Source organism: Kogia breviceps, chromosome 6 (assembly GCF_026419965.1).
Source record: "Kogia breviceps isolate mKogBre1 chromosome 6, mKogBre1 haplotype 1, whole genome shotgun sequence".
Lineage (NCBI taxonomy): Eukaryota > Metazoa > Chordata > Mammalia > Artiodactyla > Physeteridae > Kogia > Kogia breviceps.
In genome coordinates this window covers 57,223,507-57,248,257 of record NC_081315.1, presented here as the reverse complement: position 1 = coordinate 57,248,257, position 24,751 = coordinate 57,223,507, and the positions used below count along the sequence as shown (strand labels likewise).

Sequence of the window (24,751 nt, the reverse complement as noted above, 5' to 3'; positions counted from 1 at the left end):
TCACAGGTAGCCGCTATAGCCCAAAGACAAACTGGCCATCCCTTAGAAACTGTATCTAACTGCTTTGAGAAATATGCCACAGGCCTCCTTATGCTGCCCAGTTTCCGAGTCAGGATTCCAAGGTTGATTACTTGTCTCTCATGAACAAGTAAGTCAAAGGGCTTTCTGATGTTACCTGGAAGACCTAAAGCCAGGGCAGTTAGCAGTTTTTCTTTGATAACCTGGAATGCCTTATGGCATTTCCCTAGTCCAGTCTTGAGATTCACTGTCTCCTCCTTTAAGAGCTTCATAAAGGGGTTTTGCAAAGTTGGGGATCCAAATGAGGCAGAACCCAGCCACTCCTAGGAATCCGTACAGTTGTTTCTCAGCAGTGGGAACGGCAACCCTGACTAGAGCTTCGTCTGTCAGGGGGCAAGTCTCTCTGCACTTGTGAGAGTTCAAAACCCAGATATTTGACAGAGGGCAGAAAATTTGTGCCTTTTTCTTGGACACATTATAGCCTCATTCAACCAGAAATTCAAGGTCAAAACCGTATTCTGGTCTGAGGTGTCCTTTGTCTTACTAGCAATCAGAATATCATCCACATACTGCATCAAGGCTCCCTCAGTTAGTTGAGGGTCCCTCAGATCTTTTGCCAGGATTTCTCCAAATATTGTGAGGGAATTTTTTTTTTTTTTTTTTTTGGCCATGCTGCACATCATGCAGGATCTTAGTTCCCCGACCAGTGATCAAGCCCGTGCCCCCTGCAGTGGAAGCACGGAGTCTTAACCACTGGACCGCCAGGGAAGTCCCTTGTGGGGGAATTTTTAAATCCCTGAGGAAGTACTATCCAATGGTACTGTTAACTTTTGTATCTAGATCTCACTATTCAAAAGCTAACGACTCTTGGGATTCAAAACTCATGGGTATACAAAAAAAAGGGAATCCTTCAACTCTAATGCAGTAAACCAACAAAAATCTCCGGACAAAGTAGTGAGCAGAATATATGGGTTAGGGACTACTGGATGAGTATCTCCTACAATTTGATTAATTGCTCTTAAGTTGTGCACAAAACGATATTCATCTGTGCCTGGTTTCTGGACCAATAAAAGTGAAGTATTATAAGGTGACGGCACGGGCGTATTAAATCATGTTCAAGGAAGGCCAGTAACAGGGGTTGAATTCCACACTTTGCCTGCTCCTTTAACGATTACTGCTTTAAGTTTGGGATTTCTGCCCCAGAGTGAAGTCTAACCTGTCTAGGCTTAGCCATCTTTGTTCTCCCTGGCCTCCCATCTGCCCATACGTCCAGACTCACCTCCTGCAGTATCTCATCCAGAATCGTTGCTAGCTGTCCTCTTTAAGGTCAGAGCAATAAAGCCTGCAGTGCGCAAGCCTGTTCTGGTGGTACTTTAATACCCATTCGTCCAGGTGCAAAGGTAACCTTGGCAGGAAATTTAGTTAGTAAATCTCATCCCAGAAGGGGAATGGGGTATTCAGGCATGTATAGAAAGCTATACTTCAGATGGGTTTTCCCCATCTGGCAGTCTAGCAGTAGGAGAAAAGACTTTTTCAAGATTTCTCCAGACACCCCAGTTACTAAAACACAGTCTCAGAAGAAAGTTTAGAAAGCTGGGTATTTAAAAACCAAGTGAGTGGCCCCACATTGGTCAGAAAATCTGAAAGTTGATTTCCCACCCTCCTCATCACTGGGGACTCTGTAGGAGAGATATTGATGGATTTTAACAGGACTTAAAGGAAACCCTGGGCCCCATCATTCTTGGTCACTCATTCTCAGTTCGGGCATCTGGTGTGCCACTTGTTGTTTACCTTCATCAAGAGTCTTATTTAGGATGGGACACTCTTTTCCAGTGCCACCGGAGGGGTCCCACTATGGGGTGCTCCATTCGAGTGGAAGCTTGGGGCTGCCAACTTTTGCTGAGTCCCTTGTGTGGGTCCTTGAGTTGGTCCAGCTCTTTCCTGTGTTAAGGCAGCCGCCAGCAGAATGGCCTCTCGTTTCCTTCTCTGTTGTTCCCTTTTCTCCCGAACCTGGTCTCTGCCATTTAAAAAAGGCAATTTCAACAAGTTGAGACATAGGCATCCCTAAAGCCCCTTCCACCTTTTGCAGTTTCTTCTGTATATTGGGGGCGCTCTGGCTAATAAAAGTTGTTTTGGTACCCCTCTTCGCAATGAAGAATGAAATCTTCATTTCAGTCTGCAAGATTGAAATCTCAGTAACGTTCAAGTTTTGGCCTATCTCCCAGCATTCACATCCCAATTAGGATCCACTGTTGGTACAGCTACGCTTGCTGCAGCCCATATCCGGTTGCCAGGGGTCTCAGTACGAAGCCAATATGCCTCCTCCCTAGCTTTATCCAGCACCATTCTACTTGTCCAGTTCTTCTGAAATGAGGAAGGTATTTAACACATTTTGAACATCTGCCCAGGTTGGGCTGTGAGTTGCAAAAATCGATGAAAAAAGATTTTCCATTCCCTTTGGGTCATCTCTCTAAAGTTGGCATATTCTTCTGATTAAATACATCTAAAGCTGAAAAGGGGGAGTGGACCCAGATCAGTCCCATTGGCTGCCTGGTCTCAGCATTCACACCCACACTGGGGACTTACCTTAACAGATACTGCCCCACCTGAGCTTGGGGAGCTCCCTGGCCAAACCAAGTACCCTGATCAGTATGCAGTATGAGAGGGGAAGACCGTTCCTATTCTGGATCTAACGGGGGTGGGGACGAACCTGAGGCTGTGACTCAGGCGCTGGCAATGAAAGAGCAGCAACACCATCATATAAGGGTGGAGGAGGAACAGTCGAAGCAGCGTTTGACTGAACTAATAGCAAGTCATCTTCCTTGTCATTAGAATCAAGCAAAACAGGTTTCTTTGCCTTCCCTTCCTGTTGGACCATAATCTTACAATAACACATCAGAATTCTGATACAATAACATAAAAGACTATACATAAATTATTTCATCTTATTTTTCTTCCCATTTACAAAATCTAGTTGCAAAATTGTAATTCAAGGATCCACTCAGACCGTTTTGCTCCAGGGTCTTAAGGATATTGTGGCCATGCAGTGTTACCAAAAAAAAAAAAAAAAAAACCCATATAAACAAAAAAACCTTTCCCATGAATTTATAACTGAAAGTCTCCCAATTTTGGAGAATGCTGCCTAGAGGGCTGCAAGGGGGAACTGAATTAATATTTCCCCTTTTGAAGAGGCTTTGCTTCCAGGTGGTCACAGCAGTGAAATTTTTCCAAGGGTCCTTGCTATAGTCACAAAGAAGTTGAATCCCCAATTGCCAATCTTTAGCAACTGAAGACAATCAGCCATAGGTGGACATGGACAAAACAAGACCAAAATGAAACCAAAAACCAGAGCCCCGGGCCTTTAACCCAGGTATGGAGGTCAGAATTGCCAAACAATCTAGGCACAGGCACATTTCTTTAACAAGGTTACTCACCCAAAGACGTCTTCCAACCCCAGATCCCCAAAACTGTCTCCTTGCTGCAGAACTAAGCACTGAAGGTCAGCAGCATCTCACCAGGGAAATCCAGAGGATGGCCCCTGGAAAAAACAGGCAAGGGAGCTGCTTGGACTCACCCACAGGCTCTCAATACTGACAAGGGGCCAACCAACCACAGCCAAAAGGTCCATCTGGACTTACCTCCTGGCTGGTTTGCCATATTTGTTACCAAACTAGGTTCCTTTTGCCCTAGCATAGCAGCCAAAATGCTGAGACACTGAGGTTTACAGCAAAGAGAGGGTTTATTGACAAGGCAGCCAAGTGAGGAGAGGGAGAACAAATCTCAAATCTGCCTCCCTGAAGGCAAGGTGCTCAGTGTATTTATAGGAGAAAGCAGCAGGGCATCTGAGGTGTAAGGAGTGTGGGGAAAGGTGCTTAGAAAAAGGTGCAGTAATCATGGTTCTGAGCAGGTGTAACCAGGCTACACAGGCCTCTCCACCTTCAAAAGGGCACTAATAGTACCTTAGTACATGCCTAGTTGAAGGGTCAGTGGTCCCCTCCAGTCTTAATCAACTCAGCTCGAACTAGACGCAGCTGATTCCAAGTTCCCGGAAAACAACTCAGGCAAGCATCTTATTTAGGCTGTGTACTGCTTGGAGGACATTCAAGTCTTCTGTAACAACAATTAAAACAACCTTGATTAGTGAAGGCAGGTTATAAATGGAATGGATTTAACTAATGATTACCCACAGTTTCAGAAAATTGGAGAAGCAGGGGCTCTGGAGTCAGATATATGGATTCAGTCCTGGTGCAGTCTTAGTATCTCTGTGCCTCAATTTTCTTACCTGTACTATAAGTAAGGATGCTGTCTCATAGGGAGGTGAGGGCTAATCAATGAATTCATGCAAAACTATGAAGATGACATCTCATAGGGGTGTGAGGCCTAATCAGTGAATTCCTATAAAGGGGCAAGGATAGCACCTATTTGGAAAAGGCTCAATACATATTAAAATTATTATTCCCCTTAAGAATAAAAGTTAGGGGTGCCTCTTTTAAAAATAAATTTATTTATTTTATTTATTTATTTTTGGCTGCGTTGGGTCTTCATTGCTGTGCAGGAACTTTCTCTAGTTGCGGCGAGCGGGGGCTACTTTTCGTTGTGGTGCACAGTCTTCTCATTGTCTTGTTGCGGAGCACGGGCTCTAGGCATACAGGCTTCAGTAGTTGTGGCACGCGGGCTCTAGAGCGCAGGCTCAGTAGTTGTGGCACACAGGCTTAGTTGCTCCGCGGCATGTGGGATCTTCCTGGGCCAGGGATTGAACCCGTGTCCCCCGCATTGGCAAGCGGATTCTTCACCACTGCACCACCAGGGAAGTCCTTGGGATGCCTCTTGAAGCAGATAACATCCTTATAAAGTTACCTGAGGATTGTAAGGGCGGGACTGATGGACTGGCCCTCGGCTGTGAGTTGGCAAGAAGACAGTTGAGGAGAGAAGGAGGTGGTAATGAGTCCACTCACATTTTGTGGACTTTCCCTCTCTATGCCCAGGGCTGGCACTGCCTAGGAAGTAATTAGCACTTGTCCAATGTTAGAGAAGAACCTCTGTTCTGTTCTCTTCCATCTGGATCCCTCTTCAAACGTCAGTCAGTTACCGCCAAGCCACTCTGAGTGTCCATCTTTGTTCCCGCACACAGTCAGTCTACACCAGGACGTGGCTTTCTTGTGCATCAGCCCTTAGACCTATTTGCAGAAAGTTCTTGCTCCTTGATTACACACTTGCACAGAATTCCCCTTGTGAACCAGACCTTTATCTTGATGTCCTTGTGGAACATTGTGGCCCTCAGTCTTCACCGTGGCACTCAGGCATCCCGGGAATGGCTGCTCTCTCCCTTTGGCTGGATGCCCCAGCTCTGCTCTGTGGCCTGAGCCCTCTCTTTCTCATGATCAGAATTCTTCCTGCTTGTGTCCTCTACATTGTTGGCTTGGTCCCAGTACCATAATGACTCTGAGGCAGTGAGAGGGACCACACTCAGTCCCTTTGGCAAGAAGAATATCTTCCCTATTAAGTCCAGGCTGAAAAGAGGTCCTCCCTTCCCCTCCCCTGTCCTTCCTCAGCAGACAAGATAGCACTTCCTGTAAACTGCCAGTAAGTGCTGTCTCTCCCACAGTAAGCATCAAGTTTTCCCCATTCCAACATTTCTCAGCCATAGGTTGCATTTCTTCTCCTTTGTTTTTGCGTCTGTGGAACAACAGGAAAGTCAATAAGGGCTGTCCTTCTTGAGAGATAACCTTTCCCATCCTTGTCTAAAAATTGCTAGGTTCCTAGAAACAATGACCTAGGTTAGCATTTTCCAATTATCTGTGGTGGAGGACCAGGTTTCATAAATTTCTAATTTGTCACAGATCAATACTTTTGTAAAATACAATAAATGGGAATGACTAGAAAAATGAAATACAAACAAAAAATATAAGCCCACTGATCACGTGCTTGGATGACAGCAATATCAAATTGCTATAAAAGCTTCTAAAGGCTTACTCCTAGTTCTCTGCTGACCTTGTCACTGCCGGGACCATCCGTGGAGCCCAACGTGGGGAGCATTGACTTGATGCCGAAGTGCTGCTCCAAAAGGACCAACCGTTTCACTGAAGCATCTGTTACCTTTTTCTGGACATTTTTAGATTGTTTCCACCATGAGGTGCAAAACGAGAAAGGAGCGTGAGAAACAGGCGGAGGAGAAGGGAAAAGCCAACCAGACGAGCTCTGCCGGGAGACCCTCCCCGTGGTTTCTCCCCCAAAGCCACTCTCTCCCCGCCTCGCCCCTCCGCCCCAGCACCCACAGAGCCGGGCGCTCCTCCAGCGTCCCCTGCACGGTCCTCCTGGACCCCAAGGAGCTCTCCCATTGGGCGCGGCACTCCATGGACCTGGAGCTGGAGAGGTGTCAGCAGCAAGCGGGCTTCCCAGGGATCAAGGAGGAGGAGCCCTTGCCCTTGGCATCCGAAGCGGACTCGGAAGCTGAGGGGCGGCCGGAACCCACTCAGGAGGAGTGGAGGCAGGTGGGTGTGGCCGGCGCTGCTCTCTGCAGTTTGGCTGCCTTCGGGAAGGAGCAAGGATTTCAGAAAAACCGAACAGATCTCCTCCTTCCATGTAAATTCAGAGTGGGGTTTTTTTCGCCCCTCTTTCTCTCCCTCCCTGGGGTTAGAACACCCCAGAAGGATATTGGTATTTGCCTAATGACTCATACTTTGGAGTTTTATAAAGGATGGGAAGACATAGCAGGTGGGCTGTATTGTCTGAGTTAACTTGGTTTAGTGAGCTAGCATCACTGGGCTAAGAAGGTCAGCCACAATTTATTGGATGCTATTTTATATATATCTGACATCTATCAGTTGGCTGCTGTGGCTCGAGGCCAGAAGGGCTACATTGGCCGCTTCTGTCTTCCGTTTTCAGGCAACTAAAGGCTTTTCCAAAATCTTCAGAACTGCATCCCATGGCCACCCCTAGCTGCAAGGGAGAGTGCGAAAGCAAGTATTTAACCAGGCACATTGCCATGCCAAATACCCCAGGAAGAGGTCTGTTAGCTCGGAAGGAGGAGAATGGAAGTTGAGTAGGCACGCACAGTGCTTGCCGAAATAGATGACTCTGGCAGCCAAATGGGGGGCTACTTCCCCAGGCCAAGACTTCGGCGGGGAGACCTGTAATCCAGGTGGGAGATTCTGCTGTCGGTGATCTTGTGCAGTCGTGCTAATAGGGCTACCTGAACTCAATGGTGTTCAACCATTTTTGACCTACGAAAAATGGCAGCTTCTTATGCCTCATTCAGTAAAGAAAAGGAGAGAATTCAGAATTACTTAAGAGGTAAAATTAGCAGAACTTGCTGATGGACTGGATGGAGGGTGGTGAGAAAGAGGAGGAATCGCAGGTGACTCTTAGGCTACAAACCTCCAAGAGAGAGACGGTGAGTCTGGGTTACATTCTCCCTGAGTTATCGATCTGGACCTCAACACCGACTTAGAATTGAAACTTTAAAATGCAACTCTCTCCTTTTGCAAAATACGCCTTTTCTCTCTAGGTGGTGGATATACTGTGGAGTGACCCCATGGCTCAGGAGGGCTGCAAGGCCAACACCATTCGAGGAGGTGGCTGTTATTTTGGGCCTAACGTGACAGAACGGTTGCTACAGAAATACAATCTGCAATTCCTGATCCGCTCGCACGAGTGCAAACCCGAGGGCTATGAATTCTGCCACAGCCGCAAGGTGGGCAGGCCTCTTGCGCTATGCAAGAGTGGTCCGGTCCATATTGCCCTTCCAGAGCTTGGATGAGCTAGGGCTCTCACCTGTGCCCTGTAGTTGTTATTCACTTGCTATCCACTTGCCCAAAGCAACTAGGTCCCCTTTAGAGTCATTTATCCTTGACTTTTGTAGTCTCTTTAAAACCCCAAATTTGATTGAGGCCACCACTTACCAATACCCTGAGAGGGAATGTGAGGGTCAGATATGGTCCCATTTCATGGATGGAAATATGGCCCAGTGTTTTCCCAGCCACATCTCTATTCTTTGTCACATTGCTTACTGTCACAGGACTCAAACTACACTATAGGGTAACAGGATCTCTGCACTGAGCCCCAGGCAGGCATTCAGGATTGTTTGTCTCCTAAGGACCCTAATTAACATCCTGTCTAAATATTTGGGCATCTCCAAATTCTACAATGTTTGCTTAGCCTAGTGCCCAGAAATACCAACTCTACAGGAGAAATACAGGTTTCCATGCTGAGGAAAAAAGTTTGACATCAACTAATGTAAGAAATGTTTAACAGGAATGTTAAACAGTTGTGTAAGTTTCTTTATTGGAGGACTTCTGAGAGCCTTTAATTTCCTGTATTCATTGTAAATCTCCAAGAAGAGATACAGCGTCTAGCATTTCCCATTGTCTTGACAATGGAAATTTTTTTCACAGAACATCTCAGGAGGCCCAACACTCCAAAGGAAACTCTGCTCTGAGGCTTCACACCACCTTGAATAACTGATCTGCCTGCTAGTTGTAATGGCCATCCCAGTTAATCAGACCTAGCTTGCCTCTGAGTCGAACCAAATGAAGTGTTTTCTATGACCCCTGCTATTTTTGATTGGGATAAAAATGTGAAGAAAACATGTTGTGGATGTCCTATCAGAATTCATGTTTTTATTACTTGAGTCATAACTCCTGCCCTACTAGCATTAATGATTTTTTTAAAAAACCCAAAATGAAACAAAAAAAAACATAGACGAGATCAAGAAGGAACAGCCACCCTTGAAATTGGGTTGGGCCCTGTAGGGTTGAGGGTGAAGAGTTCTTCAGTGAACCTGAATGCCCGTCTCTTTCCTGTTTTTTCATTTAGGTGTTAACCATCTTTTCTGCCTCCAACTACTACGAAGTTGGCAGTAACAGAGGAGCCTATGTCAAACTAGGGCCGGCCTTGACCCCACACATTGTGCAGTTTCAAGCTAACAAGGCAACCCACACGCTTACCATGAGGCAAAGGCAAGACTTTTCAATGAATGATTTTCAGAAAGACAGAATTATAGTGTTTGTGGAAACTTTGAAGTGCAAATGTCATTACATTTATCCAAATTCTAAGTCAGAGTTCAAAATTTAGCTGTGTCAGCAGTAGGACCTAGAATAGACATTAAAACAGGGCCTCTTCTTTCTCCTCCATACACTCTAAAATCTCCACCTACCCATCATTAATGGAAGGGACAAATTTGCTTCCTGCAGAAATTATTCCCCGTGCATATGTCTTGGGTGAAATCCATATACCAGGCCACTAAATCTTTCTAGGGTCACTCTTCCTTTTTCTTTCATCCTTAAAGTGTTTGTGTTAACTGGTAAACCACAGACAAAGGTTCTTTCACTATCTGGGGATTTAGCAGATGGATTTCAGTGCACCCATTTGTTAACAATGCTCCTTTCTTCCTGGGAAGAGAGCATATAATATTACTTAAATGGTTTCTGTTGAGATGATTCTGAGTTCTAATCTTAGTTGAGAGCTTACTATACACTAAGTGTTATTGTAAAGAATTTATATATTGTTTCACGATGAGCTTATGAAATACACAGCATTACTAATTTCAGTTTTATAGATGAGATCATTAAGGAACAGAGAGGTTAAATCAGTGGCCATTGGTCACACAGCTAGTAAGTGGTGAAAGTAAGCCTTGACCCAGACAGTCTTATTTCAGAACCCACATACTTAACAACTCTACAGTGCTGTTGCCCACTGAGAAGCTGGCCCCGGAGTATATAAGCTGCTGAAAGATACAGTTGCAGTGCTGCTGAACAAGCTTCTTTAATTATCAGCCAAACTAAATTAGAAATCAAAACAAAGTCAGCATAGGGACTTCCCTGGCAGCACACTGGTTAAGAATCCGCCTGCCAATGCAGAGGACATGGGTTCAATTCCTGGTCTGGGAAGATCCCACATGCCGCGGAGCAACTAAGCCCGTGCGCCACAACTACTGAGCCCACGCACCACAACTACTGAAGCCTGTGCGCCTAGAGCCCGTGCTCCACAACAAGAGAAGCCACCGCAGTGAGAAGCCCGCTCACCGCAACGAAGAGCGGCCCCCACTCGCTGCAACTAGAGAAAGTCCGTGCGCAGCAACAAAGACCCAACACAGACAAAAATAAATAAAATTTTTTAAAAAGTGAAATAATGTAATTTTTTTTAAAGTCAGCATAAATCTAGTGGGAAAAGAATACAGGAATATTTAATATCTGCCTTGTGTGAGTGCTATAAAAGTGCATTATTTTAAATCACTCGAGTTATTAAATACTGAAGAGTTACTAAACACTCAAGTTTTACACAGTCAGAGCCAGCATCACTCAAAAAGAAGTATTATGTGAAAATTTAAGCTCACCAAATGATAGTAAAACCTACTATGCTACAGAATCATCTCTGGAGCTTTATAAAAAATCATTTATTGGAGCCTCATCCCACCCCTCCCAAATTAGAATCTCCAGGGGTGGGGCCCAGGAACCTGGAATACCATGATTCCATGTGATTTAGATGTTCCCACCGCAAAAGGAATCACTGTGGGGAACCCTATAAACAACATGTTTTAATACCGTAATTAAAGAACACTCACTTTTAAAAAATATTCACTGATTGCATTAAAGCAAGTACAACATCCCCTAATTTATGCAGAAGTCACTTGTCTAACAATTCCAACTATTTGGACCACAACGGAGAGCTAAGAAGTAAAGAGAAAAATGTCTCTGACAACCATAATGGATGTCTCAGTGTCCACCAACTCAAGATCATGTGTTTTTCCTAGAGGAACCCTCATTCAGAATCCATTTATTTTTGGTTTAAACCCACGTCTCATAATAATAGTTTAGCCAGCCTGGAGTCCACTTGTCAAGATTGATTTCTGGCCCTACCCCTTACTAGCTAAGGGACCTTGGGCTACTTAGCCCAAGGTCTACTTACACTGGAATAGGCATAATAGTTTTACCTACCTCAGTGGGTGTTGGAGGATTAATCAGATGATCCATGCAGAGCTCAATATGCGCTGCTTGATGTAGGGACAGAGAGCCTTGTGCATCCAGGCAGCTCTCAAGGCCATTGCTATACTCCATCCCTGCATGGTAACCATCAATGAGCACAGTTTACCAGAAATAGTTTAAATGCTTTTCAAACCAGTGGTTCTTAAACTTTTAGGGGGTCCTATACTTCTGTTAGCCTCTGAGAAGACAACAAACTCACCAGAAAAAGTACATACGCTCACATACCCATGAAATCTGAGATGAATTTTAGGCAGCTCATACTTTTCTAAGGAATGGAGACCATTATGCTAAGTACCTTAAATTTCAAGGAAGACTTTCATCAAACATGATTAAAATGGGGTTTTTTGGTTTGTGTTTTGGCCTTTTTTTACTTTTAGCACTTGATAAGATAGGTTATCTGGTCATCATTTATAGAATGGCTGCTTCCTCAACGACATAGGACAAAGTATATATTTACCTTTTATCTCTTTTATATTCTTGTTTATTCAACTACAGATATTTATTGAACACATTTTAGGCCAAGTACCATGCCCAGCATTACTGTTGACCCAATAAACATAAGAAAACTAACTTAGTGATATTTTGTTATTCATAAATCCTGCCTTGTGACTGTTTAATGTAATAATAAATTACGAGGAAAGCATATGATTATGATAACAGATACCATTTGATGAGTGCTTTCTATGTGCCGGGCTTTCTTCTAAGTGCTTTACATGAATTTACTTATTTAATCTTCACAATAATCCTGTGAGTTAGGTACCATTTTTGTCACTATTTTGCAGATGGAGAAAATGAGGTAGAGTATAATTAGATAACTTTACCACAAAGGTGGTGCTTCTCTAGAACTTCTGCTCTAACCACTGTCCTACACTGGGAAGGACAACAGCATTCCCCAGATAGATCCTATCTGTGCACAGCAGGGCAAAGCAGGAGAGCACTGGGGAGAAAAAAGAGATGAGCTCTTTGAAAGTTGAGACACTAAGAAAGAGAGAGGAGAAACTTAGTAAAAATCCAAGACTATTTATTCTATACTAACGTTTTAAAATGTTCCTTTTCATCTCCTGTCCCAGGATTAGCAGAGTTGGGGAGTCGGCTCTGAGAGCCCTACGTGAAAAGTTATTTGCCCATTCCTCAGATCTTCTTGTTGAATTTAAGAAGCATGATAAAGATAAAACTGGTAAGACTAATCAAGTAAAATATTCATAGAGGAGGGCAGCTGGCCAAAAAACCCTCTGTTTCAGGTAATTAGCAAATAAATATTTGTTTAAATGACCAGAAGACCTTTCTGAATACATCCTCCCTTATTCAACTTAACATCCTAGTTATCTTTCCTAAATTCATAAATTCTAAGCTTTTAGCAGAACGTGAACTTAGCTAAATACAAACAAAGCTGGTGAAAAGAAATGGAGTCAAGGCAAGGGTGACAAGGCCAGAACTAAGCAAAAAGAAACAGGGGGACAGGTTACCAGAGTGGGTCCAAGACTAACAAAAGATCAAAGATTTGGTTTCTCACTGTTAAGTGTGTGCTTGTCTGTTCCTTGTTCTATTATCCAAGCTGGAAATTTTGTCTTTTCTCAACTCAGTGGAATGTCTGATGGACATTGACTACATGTAGCCCTATTAAAAAATAGCAGTAACAGTCATAAAATCATAGCAGTATCTTTTCGTACACATAGAAATAACCAATGCTATGTATACATGTGTGTGTCTGTGTATTGTGTGTGTGTGTGTGTGTGTATATATAGTGTTTTATGATATTATTTACAAGAGTCTTGTGTGACTTCCAGTAGTATTGCCAAATAGACTTGGCAAATAAAAACAGAATGCCTGATTACATTTGAATTATAGACAACAAATAGTTTTTTAAATATAAGTATGTCCCATGCAATATTTGGGACATACTTATAATCTGTCTGAAAATCAGATCTACTGGGCATCCTGTATTTTATCTGGCAACCCTACTTTCCAGCCAACTCTACCATAACCAACAAAAGTAGTGACAGACAGTACTCATTATTTCTGTTATCTAACTGATAGTAAAAAGAATGTCAGGATAGAAGATTTGTAGGTGATGAGTCAACAAGTTAGCTCTATTCCTATAGGTCTAATCACCCTGAGTGACTGGGCAGCAGCCGTGGAGTCTGTGTTGCATCTAGGACTGCCATGGCGGATGCTGAGGCCACAGCTAGTGAGCAGCTTGACAGATAACAAGCTGGAGTACAAGTCCTGGCTGAAAAACTTGGCCAAAGAACAATTCAGCCATGAGGTAAGGGTGTGAAAATGGTGGATGAAGGCATACTATGGACCGTGAAGCCCCTTACGGAGAACTTTGAATTATAAACAACCAAATATTGAGAACCCCAAAGGAAAGATGAATGGAAACAACTATTTGTTGAGTTTCTATGTGTCAGACTTTGTGTTAAGTGACCTACACATATTGCCTCAGTTTATCCTCAAAACCACCTCCAAGAGGTAGGTATAATCAGCACCAACATACCCAAGAGAACACTGGTCACAAGGGTTAGATAACCTCCGTAGGATAATAGAGTTTCTGAGTTATCGAACTAGAACTCAAACCCAGGTCTGACTGATTTCCTTGACATGATGCTGCTTCCCCTATTTAAAAAGGTATTTGTTTGGTAAATGCTTATGTGTAATGTATGTGAGGCCTTGGGCTATGTACTTTTTTTTTAAAAAAAAAGCTTTATTGCAATATAATTCCTATATCATGCAGTTCACCCATTTAAAGTGTAGAGTTCAGTGGGTTTTAGTATATTTGCCGATATGTGCAACCATCACCATGGTCAATTTTAGAACATTTTCATCATGGGCTAGGTACTTCTTAAACCATCAGATTATTTAGTAGGCTGAAGGGGGCTGGAGTGGAGAGATCATAAAACATCTTCAGGTTCTTTCAAGAGTCTTATTGTCAGGGTTGCTTGTGTGTTAATTATCTATTAGGAGAAGCCTAAACGTAAAAGATAAAAGGAAAATGAGTTTTTTCTTGCAGAATATACAATCAAGTTTGCTGGAAGCACTGTATCGAAACCGATCCAACCTGGAGACCATTTTTAGGATCATAGACAGTGATCATTCAGGTAAAGGCGCTCACTATCCTGCCACTTCTGACACAGCAGCTATTTTACCTCCCACCTTTTAGTCTCCTCCCTGACTATTTACCTTTCTACTCAAGCACTTTTGGAGCAAAATTAGTGGCCTTGCTTATAAATGGGCAGAAACTAGGGTAGTATTTGAGCAACACGAGCTGTCCCTACAGAAGAGGGGTTGGGCAGAGAAGAATGAAAACTTATAGGAAGAATTTTAATAGTTGTGATATCCCTTATCCCTTCTATCAAAGTAGCCACAAAGGAATGAAGAGTGTCTAGAACAGAAAGGCTTTTGCAGTCTTACTCGCAAAGTATTATTTTTCAAAATTTTAAATTTTTAAATACTTATAGATTCACAAGGAGTTGCAAAAAAATGTCCAGGGAGGTCCTGTATACCCTCACCCTGTTTCCTCATTGTTCCAAAGGCCTTTTCAATTATTATTACTTTTTTTGAGATACAATTCACATACCATATAATTTACCCATTTAAAGCGTGCAGTTCCATGCCTTTTTAGTGTATTCACAAGCTTGTGTAACTATTATCGCTATCTAATTTTGGAACGTTTTCGTCACACTAAAAAGAAACCTATACCGATTAGCAGTCACTCCCCATCCCCTGTTCCTTCTCCACCAGTTCCCTGGCAACCATTAATCTGCTTTCTGTCTCTATGAATTTGCCTATTATGGACATTTCGTATAAATAGACGTGTATGATACATGGCCTTTGGTGTCTGGCTTCTTTCATTTAGCATGTTTTCAAGGTTCACCCATGTTGTAGCATGTATCAGTTTATTTCTTTTTATAGCTGGATAATATTCCATTGTATGGATATATCACATTTTGTTTATCCATTCATCAGTTGATAGACATTTGGATTGTTTCCACTTTTTGGCTGTTATGAATAATGTTGTTATGAACATTCATATACAACTTTGTGTGTGAACATATGTTTTCAGTTCTCTTGGATGTATTCCCAGGAATGCAATTGCTGGACCATATGGTAAAAAGATGTTTCACTTTTTGGGGAACTGTCAAACTGTTTTTTCACAGTGGCTATACCATTTTATACTCCTACTGACATTGTAAGAGGGTTCCAATTTCTCCACATTCTCACCAACACTTGTTATCTTCCATTAAAAAAAATTTTTTTATAGCCATCCTACTGGGTGTGAAATATCTCATTATGGTTTTGATTTGAATTTCCTTAGTAACTAATAATATTGAGCATCTTTTCATGTGCTTATTGGAAATCTGTATATCTCCTTTGGAGAAATGTCTATTCAAATCCTTTGCCCATCTTTTAATCGGGTTTTCTTTTTATTGTTGAGTTGTAAGAGTTCTTTGTGTATTCTGGATATTAGGCCATTATCAGATATATGATTTGCAAATATTTTCTCTGATTTTATGGGTTATCTCTTCACTTTTTTGGTAGTGTTTTCTGAAGCACAAAAGTTTTTCATTTAAAAAAAGTCCAATTTATTTTTTCTTTTGTTTTTTGTGTTTTTGGCATCATATCTAAGAAAACTAGTAACTGAAGGTCATAAGGATTTACACCTATGTATTCATCCAAGAGTTTTACAGTTTTAGCTCTTACAGTTGGGTCTTTGATCCATTTTGAGTTAATTTTTGTTTGCAGTGCAACGTAGGGGTCTAGCTTCATTTTTTGCATGTGGATATCCAGTTGTCCCCTACCATCTGTTGAAAAAATTATCCTTCACCTGTTGAATGGTCTTGGAACCCTTGTAAAAAATCAACTGAGGGAATTCCCTGGTGGTCCAATGGTTAGAACTCCATGCTTTCACTGAGGAGGGCATGGGTTTGATCCCTGGCTAGGGAACTAAGTTCCCACAAGCAACGTGGTGCAGCCCTCCAAAAAAAGAAAAAAGTCAACTGACCATAGATGTATAGGTCTAAAGCCTTTTTACAAGCAGATTAAATTAGCATATGTTTAGGATGATTTAATGCAGGGTTTCTCAGCAGTGGCATTACTTACATCTTGGCTTGAGTAATTCTTTGTTTTGGTGCCCATCCTGTACATTTTAGGGTGTTCAGTAACATCCCGGGCCTTTACCTACTAGATGCAGTAACACCCTACCCCCACCCCAGTCATGACAATCAAAAATGTCTCAAAACATTTCTAAATGTCCCTATAAGGAGAGGAACACTATTGCTTCCCGCTCGGAACCATTGATTAAGTGGTTCAGTGCTATCCTCTTGGGAGTTTAAAGTGGATACTAGGCCTTGGGTGTCTTTGTTTAACAGTAGGAAGCAGATGTCCTTGCAAGAATGTCAGAGGAAATGAGCAGTGAAAACTAGACTGACTCACTAAAGTGACTTGCTTTCTCTGGTAAGGGTTCATTTCACTGGACGAGTTCAGGCAGACTTGGAAGCTGTTCAGCTCTCATATGAATATTGATGTCACAGACGACTGCATCTGTGACCTTGCCCGGAGCATTGACTTCAACAAGGATGGCCACATTGACATCAATGAGTTCCTGGAGGCCTTCCGCCTTGTGGAGCAATCCTGCTCAAAGGGTTATGCATCAGATTGCTGACAAGCCACAAACACTACTAACAGTGACTGCAGCAGCCCAGGTATACACTAAGGCCAGTCTTTTCCCCATGGTCCAAGATGCCTCGTAAGCAATACTGAGCTCATTGTGGGAATATATCCCTTATTCTCCATAGCTTTGTGGAACTTTATGCTGAGAATTTGCCTACCAGTATGCATCAGAATCACCTGTGTATTCAGGTGAATTCTACCAAACATACAAAGAAGAACTTTTACCAATCCTTCTCAAACTCTTCCAAAAGATTGAAGAGGAGGGAACACTCCCAAAGACATGCTATGAAGCCACCATCATCCTGATATCAAAACCAGACAAAGATACCACCAAAAAAGAAAATTACAGGCCAATATCTTTGATGAAGATAGATGCAAAAATTCTCAAAAAAATTTATCAAACTGAATCCAGCAACACGTAAAAAAGTTCATACACCACAACCAAGTGGGATTCATCCCAAGTTCACAAGGTTGGTTCAACATATGCAAATCAGTGTGATACACCACATCAACGAAAGAAAAGACAAAAACCACATAATCATCTCAATACATACAGAAGAAGCATCTGACAAAATTCAACATTCATTCATGATAAAAACTCTTACCAAAACGGGTATAGAAGGAACATATCTCAACATAGTAAAAGCTATTTATGACAAACCCACAGCCAATATAATACTCAACAGTGAAAAACTGAAAGACTTACCGTGAAAATCTGGAACAAGACAAGGATGCCCACTCTCAACACTTCTATTCAACATAGTATTGGAAGTCATAGCCAAAGCAATCAGAAAAGAAATAAAAGGTATCCAAATTGGAAGGGAAGAGGTAAAATTGTCATCATATGCAGATGACATGATACCATATATAGAAAACCCTAAAGACTCCACACAAAACCTACTGGAACTGATCAATGAATTCAGCAAGGTAGCAGGATACAAGACTAACATACAGAAATTGGTTGCATTTCTTTACACGAGCAATGAAATATCAGAAAGGGAATGTAAAAACACAGTATGTTTTAAAATCACATCAAAAAAATAAAATAAAATACTTAGGAATAAACCCGACCAAGGAGGTGAAAGACTGATATGCTGAGAACTATAAAACATTAATAAAGGAAATTAAAGATGATTCAAAGAAATGAAAGATATCCCATGCTCTTGGCCTGGAAGAATTAATATTGTTAAAATGGCAATACTACCCAAAGCAATCTACAGCTTTAATGTGATCCCTATCAAATTACCCATGACATTTTTCACAGAACTAAAACAAATAATCCTAAAATTTATATGGAACCATAAAGACCCTGAATTGCCAAAGCAATCCTAAGGAAAAAGAACAAAGGAGGAGGCTTCCCTGTGGTGCAGTGGTTAAGAATCCACCTGCCAATGCAGGGAACACAGGTTTGAGCCCTAGTCCAGGAATATCCCACGTGCCACAGAGCAACTAAGCCCATGTGTCACAACTACTGAGCCTGCGCTCTAGAGCCCATGAGCCACAACTACTGAGCCTGCATGACACAACTACTGAAGCTCATGCTCCTAGAGCCTGTGCTCCACAATGAGAGAAGCCACTGCAATGAGAAGCCTACGCACTGCAACGAAGAGTAGCCCCCCCCTCGCCGCAACTAGAGAAAAGCCCTCACGCAGCAATGAAGACCCAGCACAGCCATAAATAGATAAATAAATATATATATATATAAATTTAAAAATAAAAAAAGAACAAAAGAGGAGACATAACCCTCCCAGACTTCAAACAATACTACAAAGCTACAGTAATCAAAACAGTGTGGTACTGGCACAAAAACAGACATATGGATCAATGGGACAGAAGAGAGACCCCAGTAATAAACCCACACACCTACGGTCAATTAATCTTTGATAAAGGAGGCAAGAATATAAAATGAGAAAAAGACAGTTTCTTTAGGGAGTGGTGCTTGCTAAGGTGGTTCTTTAGCAAGTCTACAAATAACAAATGCTGGAGAAGGTGTGGAGAAAAGGGAACCCTCCTACACTGTTGGTGGGAATGTAAGTTGGTGCAGCCACTATGGAAAACAGTATGGAGATTCCTCAGAAAACTAAAAATAGAATTACCATATGATCCAGCAATCCCACTCCCTGGGCATATATCCAGACAAAACTATAATTCAAAAAGATACATGCACCCCTATGTTCATAGCAGCATTATTCACAATAGCCAAGACATGGAAACAACCTAAATGTCCATCAACAGATGAATGGATAAAGAAGATGTAGTACATATATACAATGGAATACTACTCAGACATAAAGAAGAGGGAAATAATGCCATTTGTAGCAACATGGATGCAACTAGAGAGTATCATACTAAGTGAAGTAAGTCAGAAAGAGAAAGACAAATACCATATGATATCTCTTATATGTGGAATCTAAAATATGGCACAAATGAACCTATCTATGAAACAGAAACAGAATCACAGATATAGAGAACAGACTTGTGGTTGCCAAGGGGATGGGCGAGAAGGGGAGGGATGGACTGCGAGTTTGGGGTTAGTAGATGCAAACTATTACGTATAGAATTGATAAACAACAAGGTCCTATTGTATAGCACAGGGAACTATATTCAGTATCCTGGGATAAACCATAATGGAAAATAATATAAAAAAGAATGTATATATGTGTATAGCTGAGTTACTTTGCTGTACAGCACAAATTAACACAATATTATAAATCAAATATACTTCAATAAAAAAAATAATCACCTGCATATTTGGGGGTGAGGATGAGGTTAGAGTGTTTCTGCGTATTTTTAAATACATAGGTGCCCTATCCCATTTCAGAATTTTCGCAAGGTAGGACCCAGGTATAAGTATTTTAAAATTCTGAAGTCTATCCCAGTTAAGAACCACTGATAACTCAACCCCTTCATTGTTTTCATTGTATACCTTTTATTTATTGTTTTTATAATGTCTTCTTGGTAAAGGAAAGTTGTGAAAAATTGTTTGTGTAATCCCATGACCCAAACATATGGATTCTTTGCATTATTTACTTTTTCTTGTTAAAACTAAAATGTTTATATAATTTAATGTTCTGCTTTTGTTTTATAAATGGATATCTGTGTTGCTACTCTTCATGATTATTCCTTTAATGGCTGCATAATTTCAAATAGATGTAATATAATCTATTCAGCCATGCTCCAATTGTTAAACATGTGTATTGTTTCCAGTATTTAATTATTATAAATAACACTATGGTTAATAACTTTGTGCACATAGCTTCTTTCATAAAAAGCTCTTGAATTATACATTTTCTTAGGCTAGACTCCCAGGAATCAGATTACTTTGTCAAATGTTGGATTAGTCTATAAAAAGATTTACTGTAAGGCTCATGTGATTATGGTGGCTGAGAAGTCCCAAGATCTACAGTCAGCAAGCTGGAGACCCCGGAGAGTTGATGGTGTGGTTCCAGTCTGAGTCTGAAGGCAGGAGAAGACCAATATTCCAGCTTAAAGACTGTCAAGCAGAGAGAAAGAATTTTTTCTTACTCAGCCTTTTTTTTTTTACTTTTATTTTTATATACAGCACGTTCATATTAGTCATCAATTTTATACACATCAGCGTATACATGTTAATCCCAATTGCCCAACTCAGCACACCACCATTCCCACACCCCACAGCTTCCCCCCATTGGTGTCCATACGTTTGTTCTCTACATCTGTGTCTCAACTTCTGCCCTGCAAACCGGTTCATCTGTACCATTTTTCTAGGTTCCACATACATGTGTTAATAGACGATATTTGTTTTTCTCTTTCTGACTTACTTCACTCTGTATGACAGTCTCTAGATCCATCCACGTCTCAAAAAATGACTCAACTTCATTCCTTTTTATGGCTAATATTCCATTGTATATATGTACCACATCTTTATCCATTTGTCTGTCGACGGGCATTTAGGTTGCTTCCATGACCTGGCTATTGTAAATAGTGCTGCAATGAACATTGTGGTACATGACTATTTTTGAATTATGGTTTTCTCAGGGCATATGCCCAGTACTGGGATTGCTGAGTCATATGGTAATTCTATTTTTAGTTTTTTAAGGAACCTCCATAATGTTCTCCATAGTGGCTGTATCAATTTACATTCCCACCAACAGTGCAAGAGGGTACCATTTTCTCCACCCCCTCTCCAGCATTTGTTGTTTGTAGATTTTCTGATGATGCCCATTCTAACTGGTGTGAGGTGATACCTCATTGTAGTTTTGATTTGCATTTCTGTAATAATTAGTGATGTTGAGCAGCTTTTCATGTGCTTCTTGACCACCTGTATGTCTTTGGAGAAATGTCTGTTTAGGTCTTCGGCCCATTTTTGGATTGGGTTGTTTGTTTTTTCAATATTGAGCTGCACGAGCTGTTTATATATTTTGGAGATTAATCCTTTGTCCATTAATTCATTTGCAAATAATTTCCCCCATTCTGAGGGTTGTCTTTTCATCTTGTTTATGGTTTCCTTTGCTGTGCAAAAGCTTTGAAGTTTCATTAGGTCCCATTTGTTTATTTTTGTTTTTATTTCCATTACTCTAGGAGGTGGATCAAAAAAGATCTTGCTCTGATTTATGTCCAAGAGTGTTCCTATGTTTTCCTCTAAGAGTTTGATAGTGTCCAGTCTTACATTTAGGACTCTAATCCACTTTGAGTTTATTTTTGTGTATGGTATTAGGGAGTGTTCTAATTTCATTCTTTTACATGTAGCTGTCCAGTTTTCCCAGCACCACTTATTGAAGACACTGTCTTTCCTCCATTGTATATCCTTGCCTCCTTTGTCATAGATTAGTCGACCATAGGTGTGTGGGGTTATCTCTGGGCTTTCTATCTTGTTCCATTGATCTATGTTTCTGTTTCTGTACCAGTACCATATTGTCTTGATGACTGTAGCTTTGTAGTATAATCTGAAGTCAGGGAGTCTGATTCCTCCAGCTCCGTTTTTTTTTCCATCAAGACTGCTTTCGCTTTCGGGGCTTATGTGTCCCCATACAAATTTTAAGATATTTTTGTTCTAGTTCCGTAAAAAATGCCATTGGTAATATGATAAGGATTGCATTGAATCTGCAGATTGCTTTGGGTAGTATAGTCATTTTCACAATATTGATTCTTCCAATCCAAGAACATGGTATATCTCGCCATCTGTTGGTATCATCTTCAACTTCTTTCATCAGTGTCTTATAGTTTTCTGCATACAGGTTTCTTTTCTCCCTAGGTAGGTGTATTCCTAGGTATTTAATTCTTTTTGTTGCAATGGTAAATGGGAGTGTTTCCTTAATTTCTCTTTCAGATTCTTCATCATTAGTATATAGGAATGCAAGAGATTTCTGTGCACTAATTTTGTATCCTGCAAATTTACCACATTCATTGATTAGCTCTAGTAGCTTTCTGGTGGCATTTTTAGGATTTTCTATGTATAGTATCATATCATCTGCAGACAGTGACAGTTTTCCCTCCCCTTTTCCAAGCTGTATTCCTTTTCTTTTTCATCTCTGATTGCCGTGGCTAGGACTTCCAAAACTATGTTGAATAATAGTGGTGAGAGTGGACATCCTTGTCTTGTTCCTGATCTTAGAGGAAATGCTTTCCGTTTTTCACCATAGAGAACGATGTTTGCTGTGGGTTTGTCATATATGGCCTTAATTATGTTGATGTAGGTTCCCTCTATGCCCACTTTCTGGAGAGTTTTTATCATAAATGGGTGTTGAATTTTGTCAAAAGCTTTTTCTGCATCTATTGAGATGATCATATGGTTTTTATTCTTCAATTTGTTAATATGGTGTATCACATTGATTGATATGCATATATCGAAGATACCTTGCATCCCTGGGATAAATCCCACTTGATCGTGGTGTATGATCCTTTTAATGTGTTGTTGGATTCTGTTTGCTAGTATTTTGTTGAGGATTTTTGCATCTATATTCATCAGTGATATTGGTCTGTAATTTTCTTTTTTTGTAGTATCTTTGTCTGCTTTTGGTATCAGGGTGATGGTGGCCTCATAGAATGAGTTTGGGAGTGTTCCTTCCTCTGCAATTTTTTGAAAGAGTTTGAGAAGGATGGGTGTTAGCTCATCTCTAAATGTTTGATAGAATTCACCTGTGAAGCCATCTGGTCTGGACTTTTGTTTGTTAGAAGATTTTTAATCACAGTTTCAATTTCATTACTTGTGATTGTTCTGTTCATATTTTCTATTTCTTCCTGGTTCTGTCTTGGAAGGTTATACCTTTCTAAGAATTTGTCCATTTCTTCCAGGTTGTCCACTTTATTGGCATAGAGTTGCTTGTACTAGTCTCTTAGGATGCTTTGTATTTCTCCGGTGTCTGTTGTAACTTCTAATTTTCTTGATTTCAGTCCTCTCCCTCTTTTTCTTGATCAGTCTGGCTAATGGTTTATCCATTTTGTTTATCTTCTCAAAGAACCAGCTTTTAGTTTTATTGATCTTTGCTACTGTTTTCTTTGTTTCTATTTCATTTATTTCTGCTCTGATCTTGATGATTTATTTCCTTCTGCTAACTTTGAGTTTTGCTTGTTCTTCTTTCTCTAGTTCCTTTAGGTGTAAGGTTAGATTGTTTATTTGAGATTTTTCTTGTTTCTTGAGGTAGGCTTGTATAGCTATAAACTTCCCTCTTAGAACTGCTTTTGCTGCATCCCATAGGTTTTGGATCATCGTGTATTCATTGTCATTTGTCTCTAGGTATTTTTTGATTTCCTCTTTGATTTCTTCAGTGATCTCTTGGTTATTTTGTAACGTATTGTTTAGCTTCCATGTGTTTGTGTTTTTTATATTTTTTCCCTGTAATTCATTTCTCATCTCATAGCATTGTGGTCAGAAAAGATGCTTGATATAATTTCAGTTTTCTTAAATTTACTGAGGCTTGATTTGTGACCCAAGATGTGATCTGTCCTGGAGAATGTTCCATGCGCCCTTGAGAAGAAAGTGTAATCTGCTGTTTTTGGATGGATTGTCCTATAAATATCAATTAAATCTATCTGGTCTGTTGTGTCATTTGAAGCTTGTGTTTCCTTATTAATTTTCTGTTTGGATGATCTGTCCATTGGTGTAAGTGAGGTGTTAAAGTCTCCCACTATTATTGTGTTACTGTCATTTCCTCTTTTAGAGCTGTTAGCAGTTGCCTTATGTGTTGAGGTGCTCCTGTGTTGGGTACATATATATTTATAATTGTTATATCTTCTTGGATTGATCCCTTGATCATTATGTAGTGTCCTTCCTTGTCTCTTGTAACATTCTTTATTTTAAAGTCTATTTTATCTGATATGAGTATTGCTACTCCAGCTTTCTTTTGATTTCCATTTGCATGGAGTACCTTTTCCATCCCCTCACTTTCAGTCTGTATGTGTCCCCAGGTCTGAAGTGGTTCTCTTGTAGACAGCATATATACAGGTCTTATTTTTGTTTCCATTCATCAAGCCCATGTCTTTTGGTTGGAGCACTTAATCCATTCACGTTTAAGGTAATTATCGATATGTATGTTCCTATGACCATTTTCTTAATTGTTTTGAGTTTGTTTTTGTAGGTCCTTTTCTTCTCTTGTGTTTCCCACTTAGAGAAGTTCCTTTACTATTTGTTGTAGAGCTGCTTTGGTGGTGCTGAAATCTCTTAGCTTTTGCTTGTCTGTAAAGCTTTTGATTTCTCCATCAAATCTGAATGTGATCCTTGCTGGGTAGAGTAATCTTGGTTGTAGGTTCTTCCCTTTCATCACTTTAAGTATATCATGCCACTCCCTTCCAGCTTGTAGAGTTTCTGCTGAGAGATCAGCTGTTAACCTTATGGGAGTTCCCTTGTATATTATTTGTCATTTTTGCCTTGCTGCTTTCAATTATTTTTCTTTGTCTTTAATTTTTGCCAATTTGATTACTATGTGTCTCAGCATGTTTCTCCTTGGGTTTATCCTGTATGGAACTCGTTGCAGTTCCTGGACTTGGGTGGCTATTTCCTTTCCCATGTTAGGGAAGTTTTTGCCTATAATCTCTTCAAATATTTTCTCTGGTCCTTTCTCTCTCTCTTCACCTTCTGAGACCCCTATAACTAAATGTTGTTG

The 24,751-nt window shown here is 40.7% G+C and overlaps 1 protein-coding gene across 5 annotated transcripts in view; it reads left to right on the top strand.

Moving 5' to 3' along the window:
* PPEF2 (protein phosphatase with EF-hand domain 2) overlaps window positions 1-19,848 on the top strand; it is a 33,497-nt gene extending 13,649 nt beyond the window's left edge. For 2 of the 5 annotated variants that reach the window (XM_059066892.2, XM_067035856.1), the window contains exons 10-16: window positions 6,135-6,509; window positions 7,526-7,711; window positions 8,833-8,975; window positions 12,071-12,177; window positions 13,103-13,266; window positions 14,011-14,098; window positions 16,460-19,848. In XM_059066892.2, coding sequence (XP_058922875.2) covers window positions 6,135-6,509; window positions 7,526-7,711; window positions 8,833-8,975; window positions 12,071-12,177; window positions 13,103-13,266; window positions 14,011-14,098; window positions 16,460-16,662 — 1,266 coding nt within the window. In that variant the 3' untranslated portion in view covers window positions 16,663-19,848. Of the gene's footprint in view, window positions 1-6,134; window positions 6,510-7,525; window positions 7,712-8,832; window positions 8,976-12,070; window positions 12,178-13,102; window positions 13,473-13,961; window positions 14,103-16,459 lie in introns of those variants that run through there. The other 3 variants (XM_067035857.1, XR_010841025.1, XM_067035858.1) reach the window with 3 other exon arrangements.
* The last annotated feature ends 4,903 nt before the right edge of the window (window positions 19,849-24,751 follow it).